Source organism: Pteropus medius, unplaced genomic scaffold, assembly GCF_902729225.1.
Source record: "Pteropus medius unplaced genomic scaffold, Ma_sr-lr_union100, whole genome shotgun sequence".
NCBI lineage: Eukaryota > Metazoa > Chordata > Mammalia > Chiroptera > Pteropodidae > Pteropus > Pteropus medius.
Window position 1 is genome coordinate 5,406,429 of NW_024342467.1, and position 14,934 is coordinate 5,421,362.

The following is a 14,934-nucleotide window of genomic DNA, read 5'->3' on the forward strand; positions in this document are numbered from 1 at the left end:
ATATGTAAGTGAAATCATATGGCATTTGTCTTTGTCTGACTTACTCCATTCAGCACAAGATCCTCTAGGTCCATCCATGTTGTTGCAGAATGCAAGATTGCAATCTTTTCTATGGCTGAGTAATATTTCATTGTATGCATGTACCAACTCTTCTTTATCCATTCATCCATTGATGGACACCCAGGTTGCCTCTGTATCTTGGCTATTGTAAACAATGCTACAGTGAAAATATGGATTGACATCTCCCGTTTGAAGTAGTGTTTTCAGTTTCTTTAGATAAATTCCCAGAAGTGGGATTATTGTGTCCTTCTTTGTCCCTTGTTATAGTTGATTTAAAGTCTACTTTGTCTGGCATTAGTATTGCTACCCCAGCTTTGTCGGTTTGTTTCCATTTTATGAAATATCTTTTTCCCTCCCTTTACTTTCAGTCTGTGTGTGTCTTTCAATCTGAAGAGAGTCTCTTATAGGCAGCATATGTGAGGTCTTGTTTTTTTGTTTTTTTTTTTACCCATTTATCCACTCTATCTTTTGATTGGAGCATTTAATTCATTTACATTTAAAACAATTGTTATTAGATATCTTGTTATTGCCATTTTATTATTCATAGTTTTGATCCTCCTCCTCCTCCTTAAAGTTCTTCTAACATTCCTCGTAACACTGGTTTAGCTTTTTCTTGTCTGAGAAGCTCTTTATCTGTCCTTCAAGTCTAAATGATAGCTTTGCTGAATAGAGTAATCTGGATTGTAGGTCCTTGCTTTTCATCACTTTGAATATTTTGTGCCAATCCCTTCTGGTCTGCAGTTTCTGTTGAGAAATCAGCTGACAATCTTATGGGAGCACTCTTGTAGGTAACTAACTGCTTTTCTCTAGCTGTTTTAAAGATTCTCTCTTTATCTTTAACCTTTGACATTTTAATTATGATGTGTTTTGGTGTGGGACTGTTTGGGTTCATCTTGTTTGGGACACTGTGCACTTCCTGGGCTTGTATGTCTATTTCCTTCACCAGGTTAGGGAAATTTTCTGTCATTATTCTTCAAATAGGTTTCAATTTCTTTCTCTCTCTTCTTCTGGTACCCCTATGCTGCAAATGTTAGTATGCTTGATGTTTTCTCAGAGGCCCCTTAAAATATCCTCATTTTTTTTTGTATTCTTTTTTCTTGTTGCTGTTCTGGTTTGGTATATTCTGCTACCTTATTTCCTAAATCGCTGATTTGGTTCTCTGTTTCGTATAATCTACTGTTGATTCCTCTTAAGGTAGTCTTCATTTTAGTTATCGTATTCTTTATTTCTGACTGGTTTTGAACTCTGCACTTGGTAGGTAGAGTGCTTGTCTTTGTTTTGTTTAGTTCTTTTTCTGGAGCTTTGTTCTGTTCTTTCATTTGGCAATGTTTCTTTGTCTCTGCATTTTGGCTGCCTCCCTGCGTTTGTTTCTAAGTATCAGATAGGGCTGCTATATTAGTAGAGTGACCTTATGTAGTAGGTGTCCTGTGGGGCCCAATGGCACAGTCTTCCCTGGTCACTGGAACCAGGTGCCCCAGGTGTGTCCCTTGTATTAGTTGTGTGTGCCTCCTATTTTAGTTGAGTCTTGGTTTCTGTTTGCACATCAGTGGGAGGGATTGACTTTCAGGCAGAAGGTTAAGACTGGCTTGTGAGGGGCTAACCCTACTAGGCAGAATTCACTTTAGCAGGACTCTGGTGCCTACTCATTCTGCCCTTTGGCTGGGTTGTCCTCAGATGCAGCCCTAGGTGGTGCTCCAGCTAAGTCTGAAGCTGGCCACCTCAAATTCCTGCCCCAGGGTCTTCTGGGAGGGGCTCCTCCATAGGCTGAGTTCAGCTGCAGCCTGTGGCCTGCCCAGGGCCAACGAAAGTGGTGCGTTTTTATAAGTTTTCCTAAAAAGTGTATAAAAGAACTTCTAAAGTCATTATTTTGATTCGAAATGTTCATCTTCCCAAACATCTTTAAAATGAAGTCAAAATCATCTGTACTTAAGCCTTTGTAACCTCTGATGTGAAGGCAGCAAATTGGGTTTGCTGGCTCACCTGCTGGCCTGCTTCATCATCTCTGCGACTCTGAGGGCTCCACCTTTCACATGTCTTGAGTTTCTGGATTTCTCGTGATGAAACCTAACATTTCAAGATGCTTCCCATAGACACAGGAACAGAACTCCAGGCGATACCATAATACAATTTGTAATTCTATGTGAATCTCAAGAATCTATCTTAAAATAAAATCTTGCTCTTTAAAAAAATTTGTCATTATTGACTTTACTCTTTTTTTCCCTAAAATTTCACTTTCTATGTGGTTATTGTTGAAATGCATGGAAAGGAATATGATTAGAATAAATATTTTCTAGAATTTCAAGCAAGGAGCAAATAAAATAAATATATCAAAGGTGAAAAAATATGTTGGCTAAAAAGTATAATAAATATATAGATCAGCAACATTGAATTGATATGGAGTTAGTGCATTTCTACAAACTTGTATAAAAAATAAAAGCAAAAATTTGCATTTAAAAATTTTTAACTAAATACTTAAAGAATATTTTGTTACAATTATATTTTAAACTATCATTCACTTTTTTAAAAAATGATCTTGCACCTGACGAGATAAGAAACAAGGTTTTATCTATACTTTCGCTCGAAAAAAAAAAAAAACCAGCAATATATTTGAAACAATTGTTTCACGACACTGGACACAAGGCAATAAAGGTCATTGATTCCAGGAAAAATGGGATGTAAATGGCCTGACTTCTGCTATTACCCCAGCTTACTATCTTGAGAAAGTTTCTAGGCTGTAGCACAGAGGGAACCCAGGGTAATTTGGTGGGCTTCCTGAGTGAGGAAGAGGAGTTGGGATTTGTGAGAAACCAAGAAGGCTATTGTTTAGTACCAAATAGGAGAGAGCCACATAGAGAGAACTTGAGAAATCTGCAGAGGGTACCAATTGACTCTAGCATCTCAGGTCATACATGTGAGGAAATAATCAGAGGCCAGAAAGGGATTAGAGCTTGCAATGCCTGCTATGGTACATGTTCCCACCAGCCAGACTGGACAACCTCATGATTCACTGGGCTTTGGGTAGGGAATATAGAAGGGTCTTGTCTCAGTATCGGTTAATAATTACTCTAAGTCTAAGGAATCTCAGCAATGAAAGGTCCCACAACCCATGTCTACACATATTTCTTTGATGGAACTGTTTTGGGGGTTAATAAATCCACACTGAATTATTAGTATTTGCTACAAGAAAGATCTCAGTAAAATCAGCACATCGACTTTTTCCATTCTTTAGCTAGAAAACTTTTTTTTTTTTTCAGTAGGAAACACATGGGAATATAAGCTATATATCCTTCTGTTATTTCCCAAAATACAAAAGAGAAAAAAGAGATATTAAAAGACAGTCTCAGAGAGACAAACTTCCTTTCCATGAGGATTACTTGTAACAAGAAAATATAATTTCCAAGAAATGTACATTTAGATTTGGAGTTTCCAAAGCTAAATTAAAATATTTAATTTTTACATATTTTTAATAAATGAAAATGAGATCAAAATTCAAATTATAAGCAGTTTATGATTGATTGTGTTTATTATATGATAACTTTTAAAGGAGCTTCCTGATACTGATCAAATTTGAGACAGTACTAATAGTATGAAGATATATTTAAATTCAGTTAATATTTCACTATTTGATATGTGACATTTTTAACATGTACTTTTCTACTTTATTATATTTCAATATAGTGAACTAGAGTTATATTTTTAATTGGAACCCATTACGGTCACTTTTTTTTAAGTTACTGAAGTCTGTGCTTCTTAGTCAGGTAGCTTTTGCTTATACTCTTTCTTTACTACACATTTAATACATTTATTTCATGGCTTTAAGTTATAATTGATGCTCATTTTGGCTTACATTTTTTTTCACATTACTTCAGGTACTACCTAAAACTTTAGGAAATTAAATTAAATCTCAATGGGTTGCACTGGAAGAAAATAGTATACACTGGATATTGAGAGGTTTTATGTAGGATGTAGGCTAGATCAAACTTGTGCAAGTGACACTCTCTGTTATGATACTACGCCTAAATATGTTGATTTTTTCCAAAGGGCCTGTTAAAATATGTCAACATGAAAATATTAGTTATAAAACTGCAGTGCCCGTAATGTTTTACAGAGTATAACATCCAGGAGAATTTAAAACTACACAAATCTGTTTCCAAATTTATATTGGATATTCTCAGATACCTCATTAACTTGAAATATATCATCAAAAAATTTGTGTTAAAACATATCTGTAGTAAGGTTATTACACATTCTATTATAAGATTGTTAAATATTCAAACTGTTTTGAGTGTGTATATTTAAAAGGATAGCATTGACTTCACAATTTCACTTTGGACATACTAGTGCATCTATATTTTCATTTCAAATGTGTATTCATGATATCACTCCATGGTGTGGACCCTGGCAGCTAAGGAATTGATTTCCCAAGCATTCCTAAACCAAAATCAACATAAAAGTCTGTGGCTCATATCACTAAACCGAACATTATATATTTAAATGTATGCATTGCAAGTTTCAGAAAGAAAGGAATGTGCCTTTTACACCTTTGCGGTGGCCATCAAATTACTTTTTTGACTCCCAAAGTTATTTATACAAAACTTGCACACATGAAACAAGTATTTATCTACGCTGGTATATGCATAAATGAAAAAGGCTGTGGGACCACAACAGGGTCCCCAACTAGAAGTCAGCCATAACTTTTCTATGTGATTACTGGCTACAGTGAATCTGGAAATAAAGAATTGCTGTTGGAGTTTAATGTCTTCATAGGCTTTCAAACATCTCTGGGACTAGAAAGGTACTATAGAATTTTGCAAACAAGAGAACTTTTTTCCTAGTTGTACAGCATGTTTTTAGGAAAAAAAAAAAACACATGGGAAACAAGCAAAATGCACCTTTTCATTATTAATTTGTGTCAGGAATGAAGCTGTCTCCAATCTAATATCAGTTTGAAAAGGATTTCAACTCTTGGTATTTCTCTTTGCCGATATATCTACATGAGTTTTTCATATAGTCTTTATGGCCGTAGAAAAATTTTGTAAAAACCATGTTATATCTTTTAATATACATAATGTTTGACTATATTTTTACCCAGGAAACACTCATACATGTTTAGACATTCAAATCTCTTAGTAAACAAAATTTAAGTGTCTCTATTTCAAAATTAAAATGGGTGGATTTCCATTTTTGTTTCTAAAAGCATTTATAATTTATTTTGGGATTTCATTTAGTACAACTGAAAAAATTCAATAATGCAAACTACTCAACATTGATCAGTATAGTGAGAGTTAGATATTTAGATGCAGATAATCTAACTTTTCTTCTGGTCTCATTCAACTACCTGAGCTCTGTTCAAGCTTGCATACTTTTGTCATAATTTTGGTGAACGAATTAAGATAACAGTAACTTAACAAGTAATCGATTATGGGTTAATTATGTAATACTTGAAGAGATGATTATGAGGCCTTAGGTTAAGCAATTAATAAGCCTAACAATTATGGTAGTTTGATAACTACACGCTGCACTGCTAAGAGTGAAATAGTTCATGCTGCTTTTAAGAAACCTTTGTTCCTGAAATGAATTCTTGGTTCCAAATTTCGTCTCTTTTGAAGCTAAAGGCAAATGAACCTGCTACAATATGGAATTGGTTTCACTAGTAGTAGCACATATATAAAAGAGCAAATAGTAAGCTAATATATGTCCTTCCATTATATTATTAGACATTTCTGGTATCCTGCAGGAAGGTTTATATGTTACTAAGCATTTTATAAGTGTTTAAAGCACATTTTTTTTAAAACAAGTTCAAATCATTTATTTATGAATGATGATGGCTTATATAGAGCTAACATTTTTTATATTTGCCTATGGAGCTAACATTTTTTATATTTGCCTATGGAAATCTATTGCTCTTTTTTCTATATACTATCATCTTAATTTTTCTTTCGAACCATCTTATCCCTTCTCTCAGAGCATGAGGATCCTGTGGAGCTGACTGTCTTCCTGTACATAGACTAAATGGTCTGTGATCCAGGCTTGATCACATTGCTTGGTTCAGTAATTTCCAGATGAACTAACCCTTAACATCAGACTCCAATTTATAGCTTTCGCTTCTTGAGTTCTTCACGTGGCAGTTTTTAAAGCTAGAGCTTCTGGTAGCCAGTTTGCTATCATGAAGGTTGAGAGTCTATAACAGAATCTGTACTTTGAGAAAAGCATAGCTGTGAGAAAGAATGAGAAGATACCTAATGACATTAGACTCACTGAATCCAGCACAGCAGGAGGAAGGAAAATTCCAGACTCTTCAGTTATATGAGTTAATAAATTCACTCTGAGTTGAATTTCTGTCACGTACAACCAAAAAGTCCAGCCTAACACACTCAGTAACCTACTTCAAGTAGACTTCTTTCTTAGATAATTTGATAGGGTTGATGTATTAAAATTATCAAAAATAACACTATAGTAGACTCATTTTTCTGTACATATTATTTATTTATTTCTATTACTTTGGAGGTTTTCATGGATGGACTGATATCTGTCAACATCACAAACTTATTCTTTGAAAAGGGTAATTTATATTGCCTGGATTCACTGTCCACTAATCATATTTATATTTATTTATTTTTTTCTGGATTCTTGTATCTTTTAAAGAATTTTTCATAGTGTTCTTCATGTTTAAAGATAGCTTATGTCATTTAAAAAAATCTCTTTGTCTTTTAGCATTGTATAAAGGATATATTTTTTGGCACTGAAATTTAATGCACTAATCTCTCTTCATTAGTCTTTAAACTGCTAAGTCATTGACTTCCTCATGTCCATTATATTTTTGTGTTCTAGAAGTTTAATTTGATTATTTCTAAATATGCCTCATTTTTTATAGTCTTGTTTGTTGATCTCTCATAATTGTAAATTTTTTTCTTAATTTCTTCAACTTTACTTCTTCAAACATTAAACTTACTTAATTTATGTTTTAACTGATTTTATTTCCAAAATTTGGGTTTTTTTGAGAGTTTTAGTCTGTTGTTTTTTTGTTTCTACTAATGTTGGCTTTCTTCTAGTGTTTCTGTGCTTTTTATCTCTGAGTTCATAATCATTGAGACTTTATCTATGGAAATATGCTGAAAGTTGGGTTTAAGAAATTGCTATAAGCATCATTTGAACATGGGTCTTTGAACACATGAGACCTAATATATGATCACTTTAAACTATATTTTTATCTTTGGCTTATAAATCAGTGGTTATAAGTTATGTGTATTCTGTATCCATATCTGAATACAGAAGGCTGGTTTGGTGAGGGCTGGTTTGTAGTTAATAATTCTCAGGGAAGACTTTTTGTTTTGCCTTCTAGTAGCCAAGTCCAGTATAGGCAAGTTTCCTTTCCATGTTTTCTTTCATCTCACCCCTGTCCCTTTAAGGAAAGTTTTTCTTTTTGGTTTCAGTTGTTTTGTTTAAAGTTCTTTATCTGACTTCCCACCTATGCGAGGTTCTTGGCTTTGTCTGGTCTCTGTAGGTCTCAACTAAAGAGATTGTTCAATGCCCTGGGGCAGCTTTAGGGATTAGCACTGTTTCCTCAATGAATTCACATTTTCTCAACATTTTTAGCCTCTACGGAGTACCTCAAAATTTTTGCCAATTCATCTATGTAATGCATTTAAAGAGGATTATAAAGTGTATTTTATCCAGCAATATGAGGTATTCTATATACCTTAAAAAGAAATAGGTATACTAAACCATAATTTTACTGAAAATAAAAACTCCTCTCCTCTCATTTCTTTATTCAAACAGAGCTACTATGTGAGCCCTGAAAATTCCTGATTTAGTGAGATTATTTCATAACATACACATTTTCTTGGTAACAGAGTCAAAGATACTGATTTTTTTTTTTACTCATCTGTGATTCTATTTTTAATCTCACCTACTTCCACATAGTTATCTTACTATAATTTATGGGCCTCTTGAACTACTGTAAATCTTTTTTGGAAGAATATAATGTAAATAAATCTAGAAAACAAAACAAGCATTTAAAAATACCTGTTTTTTATATTTTTATAATTTACAGTGCATTTTTACATACATTACATAATTTTTGTTTTCTCCAAAATGTAGATAGTGAAAATATTCATATGTGGCCAAAAAATAACTCCCAGGTGGTAATGCCTGAATTAGAATCCAGATTCTAAACCCTGTTTGAATAAGACAAGTCAAATATTCTGAATGTTTAGAAAGAACAAAACAAATGAAGTAAACCCAACATTGAAAACTTCGTGTAAAGGTATCAGGGTATTTTCTAACTGAAGGTAAGTATGTTAAAATTCATATGAAGTATGCTTTCCCAAACACATTTAATGCTAATTTCTGGAGTACTTTTCTTGAACTGTCAAGGAATTTATTCGTGACAAATTATTTCCTATTTATGATTTAGGTTAATCGTATATCATTTCATGAATATTCTATACTAAAACACTTTGGACATATAATTAATTTACATTCAATAGTTTAGAAGAAATAATTTACTTGTTTAAATGTGAGATATTTTGTTGAACAGAATGACAGATAATTTTTCACGCTATTTAAAATGGAGAGCACTCACAGCTTTATCTGCAAAGGTATCTTCATAAAAGGCTAGCATCAGAGCAAACTGTATAACTGCATATATCCTTAATAGTCGAGACGCTGATGATGACAAGGGAACTTCTTTCCCTGTAACCTAAGAAGACAAGAAAGAAGTCTTTCTTTTATATATGAAAGTATAGCAAAAGAGAAAATGGAAGGCAACTTTGGGTAGTGTAGATAATTATACCTCCAAGGGAAATACTGATGTATTGGAAATGACTTTCCCAACTAGGGAGTTTCCCAGAAACACTACAATTCTATTTTATAAATGAAAATTTAAGACACAATATGACTTTAAAATTTTCCTTTAGATTCTCTATTGAAAAATAAATAAATAAATAGGCCATAGTAAATTAGACTGTTTTGGAACTGAAATAAACAAAATATTTTCACCTATACCAAATTAGAACATTATTACATGACCGATTTTGAACATAACCAAATATCTGGGAAATTCTGACACAGCAGCTTTCATGACTAGATGAGAAAAAATCCTTATTTAGATCAGGATTTTCTGAAAATAATAATAATACCCAAATAAGACATGATTTTATTTCCTTGAAATATTGGGTAATTTTTATATTCATAATTATCATTGAAATAAATAGAAGTTTACCATTTCTCTTGTTTCAATATTACTATTAATGAAAGTTATTTTGATAAAGAATTACAATATATATCCTGAATGATTGCAAATAAATTCCTTTCCCTGTGTGTAAGAGGAACTTGAGATGAAACTGAATTTTTCATTTGGTTTCCAGTGTTTTAAATCTCTATCTTGCTTATTTTTTTTTGTTTTTAAATAGTATTTCTATATTTAACGTTATCACACTAGAGTTATAGTTTATTCCAATAACTCCATCACCTTGGTGTAACTTTTGACCTTCCATCCTGGAGATCTGTCTTTCACGAACAAAACAAAGACTAGACTGCATCATCTTTAAGGTTTTCTCCATCTCTAGTGTTTTAGGATTCTGTGATGAGTCACGTGAGTTTCTGCACTACATGAAGGCTGTGGGTTTTAGGTGGATCTGAAAACCAGTCTCCCCTGTTCTGTCCCCTAAACCATGTTCCCTGGTAAGAGGCAGTGTCTGCCTGGGAAAAGGCACCCCTCTTATTGGCCCCTAGGTGGTGTTCACTCATTAAGTTATGCACCACAAGGCTGCTTGTGCCTAAGGGAACATCTTTTCTTTTTCGGATTTACATAAGTCAGCATGTATACAAGCTGGCTATATACTGGACAATATGAGACTAATCTTCACTATCATCAAACCCATGAACTCTACTTACCTCTGGGATTTCTTCACTCAGTCCAAGTCTTGGTTTACCTGGACCCCATCCTGGTCCTTTAAATATGACAGAAAACTTATTGAAGAATCCAGGTGTGGCCCAGAATGTAGTCCATATGTAAACTAAATGGTGGAACTAGAAGAATAAAAATACAGTTTATTTAAAATAAGAAAAAGTCTTAACAAAAAAAGATTAAATACAATAATCATGTATTTTATTTTATTGTTTAATGTAATGTACATATTTTCTTTAATATATAGGTTATATATAATTGCATTATTATTAATTAATATGCAATTGCATTATAGATTACAATTCATTCTATGCATTATGCATTCTTTTAAATTTAAATATTGTCAATATTTCTGAAGCTCCACAAAAATATAATTTTGAAATTAAAAAATAGACTGTTTAGAAAATCAGCAAAGTAGAAAAAATGAATTAAGGGGATTTGTGTGCAATGAAATTAACTAGCAGCCTGTGTACTCAATATCTATGTCTAATGAATTCTTTAATAAAGTCTTACTAAGTGGATATTAGGTTGAATGTGAAAATATACAAACACTGCACATATGAAACATTTAAAAATAATCTTTTATTTACTGTATTGAGTTATAGATAAACATGTCATTTTAAGGAACACTATTCAAAGCTATATCTCACTTCGAATTAAAAGACACACACAGACTAAAAGTAATGGGATGGAAAAAGATATTTCATGACGGACCTAGAGGCTATTCTACTCATTCAAATAAATCAGAGAGAGAAAGACAAATGCCATATGACAGCATGTATATGTAGAATCTAAAGAACAAAACAAAACAAAATAAAACAAAACAAAACAGAAACAAACTCATAGATATAGAGAACATTTTGAGGGTTACCAGATGGAAGGGAGGTTGGAGGAGTCAGTGAAAAAGAGAGAATGAATTAAGAAGTACAAATTGGTAATTACAAAAGTCATGGAGATAGAAAGTATAATATAAAGAATATAGCAAATAATATTGTAATAACTATACACAGTGTCAGAAGGGCACGATTTATTGGAGTGATCACTTTGTGAGTTCTATAGATGTCTAATCGCTATGTCATACACCTGAAACTAAGATAATATTGTACGCCAACTAAACGAACAAACAAAAAGTTATTTCTGATAGTAGACTTCTAAGTATTAAATAGACTGTATTCTATAATAAGAAAAGGAAAAGTTTGCTGAGTCAAAAGTTTGCTTTGAGGCTTATAACAGGAATCCACACTCTTTAAATGATACATATTTGTTGTGTACAGAAGTTAAAAGTATGCCCGTACATAATAAATACCCAATAAATATTAGTTATTAGGATAATTAGCTATAAATGCCATACTTGTCATCATAATGCATCATAGGATTAAAAATAACCCTAGAGGTTGGACATCAGCTATAGACTCTAGAAATGAGTTCTATTACAAGTGTAGTAATAAATTAATGTAGAAAGAAGTTTTGAGTCCATCAGAATTTGTGGTCTCACTGACATTTTCAATGTCTCAAAGAATTCAAATTGCTAGGATTACAAAAATCGCTTTAAAAATTGCTTGAAATATTGCAATAAGGAATCTTAAGCAATTAAGGAACCATGTAGGATTTAGTGGAGAAGTTTTTGAGGAAAAAGAAAATGTTAGATAGAAACATCCTGGGGCTTTGCAATGATAATAAAACAGAAAATTAATGTGCTTAGGAGTTATAACACACATTAATATACTTCTCTGTTGTGAGGTTTTGAAAACTGGGTGCAATTTTATTGCTATCTTACTAAATACAAGCCACAAGAAATATATGGTAATGTTTTAAAATAGAGTACTTTCTCATTTATTTGCTATCCAATGCCCTGAAACTCCTGAACTCCAAAGGAAACCGAAGTGAATGATTTATGCTAAATAATAAGGGGGAAAAAATCTCCATCTAGTGAAGGCCATCTTAAATTGCTTTTAATGTCTCCGAAGGAAAGGTATGAAATTTAGCTGAACGTAAAGGAATATAAATGAAAGTAAGTATATGTTTTCACAGTTTCAGAGCTTCTAATTATCATAACTTGCTAACTTGACATTTCTGATCATTGAGTGAGCATGTAGAAGACTAAACTTAAGACACAGTTGTGACAATTACTACACTAAAGGAAATGATTATGTGAGGGGTAGGTGCTCGGAGGTTTGAACGTGATGTAGATTCAACAGCAGCTCAAAATACTTGCGATTGTCTGAATATTGTCTTTCTCCAAATCCTAATCATCTAATTATTTGTGCATCTCATGTTATACAGTTCTCAGTCTCTGATTCTGTCTCAATATGAACTGCTTTTCTTCAGCAAGGGTGCGCACTTCTAAAGCCTTTCTACTTAAAACCAGCTGTGAATCATAGATGTCACCTGGGAGCTCATCAGAAACAGAATCTTGGACAGACCTGAGACCTACTGAACAGAATCTGTATTTCACTAACATTCTCCCATGATTCGTATGCACATTAAATTTGAAAGTCTCTCTCATAGAGGACAGAGACCAAGTTGTTTATTTCCTTTTTAATCTCCGCATGACAGAGACAGGATTATACCAAGTGGAAAAAGTAGCTCTCAATGTATTATTTCTAAATTGGTTTCAATTCTATAAAGCTTATTATTAAGAAAGCACCCTGAAATATTTCTTTAGCATTCTCCCGAGTGATACGTTCTTAGTAATGAGGGGCGGGGTGGGGAGAGAGAGAGAGAGAGAGAGAGAGAGAGAGAGAGATGCCTTGTAGATGAGAAAAAAAGAAATTATCAATTTTTCTATTTCAAAGTGTGATATAAAAATGCCTTTAACCTGAAAAATTAAGGCGATTTGTGATGGCTTTTTCTGTAAAGAGGCAGCACAGTGTAAAGTTTACACAGAGTTAAGCAAGTTTTGGGCTTCACCAGTAACCCGTCTTGGTTAAGTTTGCAGTTGACAAGCTCTGTGTAGTTGGGTGAATTATTTAAACCCTGGGAACCGCAGTCTCATCCACCAAAAAAATGGGGCTAAAAAGAACCATAAGGTTTCAGTAATGATTACATTAAATATTTGTTCCGAGCTGTTAGCAATGCCCTGAACATAGTAAAAACTCAATAAATGTCGATTTATTTTGTTATTTCAACTTAAAATTTTGAAGAAGTTTGAAAATTGGACCCAACATGAACCTGTAATTTCCTCCCTTACTGAACACTGGAAACCCAGCCCACTGGACAGAGCTGTCACTGACTGACCTCTTTTGTTTTCTAAGCATTCTTATCTTTTTCTCATTTACTAGTCCCTAACCCCAGGAGTGTTTGTGGTGGTCTGTTGCTGACAAATCGAAGCTTCACAGACATTCCTCATTTCTCTAGTGCCAACCATTGAGACCAGTGAACAACCAATACCACATGTCTAACAGAAAACTGGTCTAGTACGAGTTGTAGTAGGTGAGGTAATGTGCAGACCTAACCAACCCATAATAGCTCCTGACACTTAGATCCAAGAGGATTAGGGCAAAGGCCTCATGTTGAATTTTTAACCAGAGTCATACAGACTTGAAGCAAATATTTTTCTTACTGTAGGGTCAGCCTTAATTATACATTTTACTACCACTCCTTCTGAATGCATGAATATATTTCAGGTCTATTCTGAGAAAAAATATGTTTGCTAAAGAAACATTTTATATTCATATTTTAAAATTCTTATAAATTGTTTTTCAAATACATTTTGCCCAATTTGATTCAAATCTTTGAGCGCTAGTTATTTTCAAATTCTTTTACAGTTAAAAAAATATTTGGGGAAGGTAGAGTAATATACTACCACCTTTCAAAACTAATTTTCATTTTAAATATGTTTATGATAGAATATAATCAATTCAGAAAGAATAAAACCAAGTACATTACCTGCACCTTGAATGGATCAAATGTATTAATGGGATGTGTCAGACCATATACAACTTTTTTATTCTCTGCCTCGAAGGTCCCTGAAAGATAAACATTAGGGATATGGTGTTTGGCTTTCTGTGACTTAAGGAGCTAATTAATATTTTTTATTCTGGTACTGTTTACTTACCAAAAATTCTATCCCATATAATAAGAGTGCCAGCATAATTTTTGTCTATGCAATAACGGTTTCTGCCTATGAGAAAAATATTAAAAATATATATTTTAAAGAATGAAGTTATGCTTTTTGGAACATTTCATCTTGTATTTTAGAATCCCTTCAGAAATTAAGACTTAGGTAAGGGAATGATTTTCTAGGAATGTCTTTTTAATAACAACACTAGCCTTTGCTAGTAAAGAATTTTTATTTTATTTATTTTTCAGTTAGTTTTACAAAAAAAGCAAAGATTTCCTTAAAACTGTATATAAGTAGCTGGGCATAGTTACTTTAATAATAATAAAAGACAATTGTATCCAATGGTTTTAAATCAAAGGATAGAGAATATTAACCCACCAAATCACTGCTCTAATACTCAACTATCCTCATGTCTTTATATACCTTCCCTACATGCAAATGTACATTCAAAAGCGAACACAAAAGAAAAATCTCCCATAGTGCAAAAGTTGAGTGGGGCTGACTACACAGATGCACAACCCATGGCCATACATGGGTTGTGCATGGGTAAACAGTGGCTCTAAGTTAGAAGTCAGGGGCATTGTTGGTAATTACAACTGGGAGGGGACATTATCAGCATCTCGTGTGTGAAGACCAACACCCTATAATGCACAGGACACTCTCCCTGCCCCCAAAGAACTGTCTGAACTCTTTAATATTAATATTAAAATGTTAATAGTGCTGAGGCTGAGAAACTCTGATATAAAGAAAGCAACATGTGTGGGAAGGTGCTCTGAAGTCAGAGGAAACTAGCAACTATTTCTTCTTCAATGTGGACTTGGTTTTCTCCACTCTTTTATACAGAGGGAACCCCAGGAGTATAACGCTCGGCCTCTCCAGCTCTCACTAATGATTCATTCCC

General features: G+C 33.3%; 1 protein-coding gene across 5 annotated transcripts in view; it reads right to left on the reverse strand.

Moving 5' to 3' along the window:
* The window catches only part of AGMO (alkylglycerol monooxygenase), a 287,513-nt gene that overhangs the window by 132,771 nt on the left and 139,808 nt on the right, over window positions 1–14,934 (reverse strand). For all 5 annotated transcript variants that reach the window (XM_039862435.1, XM_039862436.1, XM_039862433.1 and 2 more), the window contains exons 7-10: window positions 14,028–14,093; window positions 13,859–13,938; window positions 9,958–10,092; window positions 8,645–8,761 (exon numbers count right to left, since the gene is read on the reverse strand). In XM_039862435.1, coding sequence (XP_039718369.1) covers window positions 8,645–8,761; window positions 9,958–10,092; window positions 13,859–13,938; window positions 14,028–14,093 — 398 coding nt within the window. The remainder of the gene's footprint in view (window positions 1–8,644; window positions 8,762–9,957; window positions 10,093–13,858; window positions 13,939–14,027; window positions 14,094–14,934) is intronic.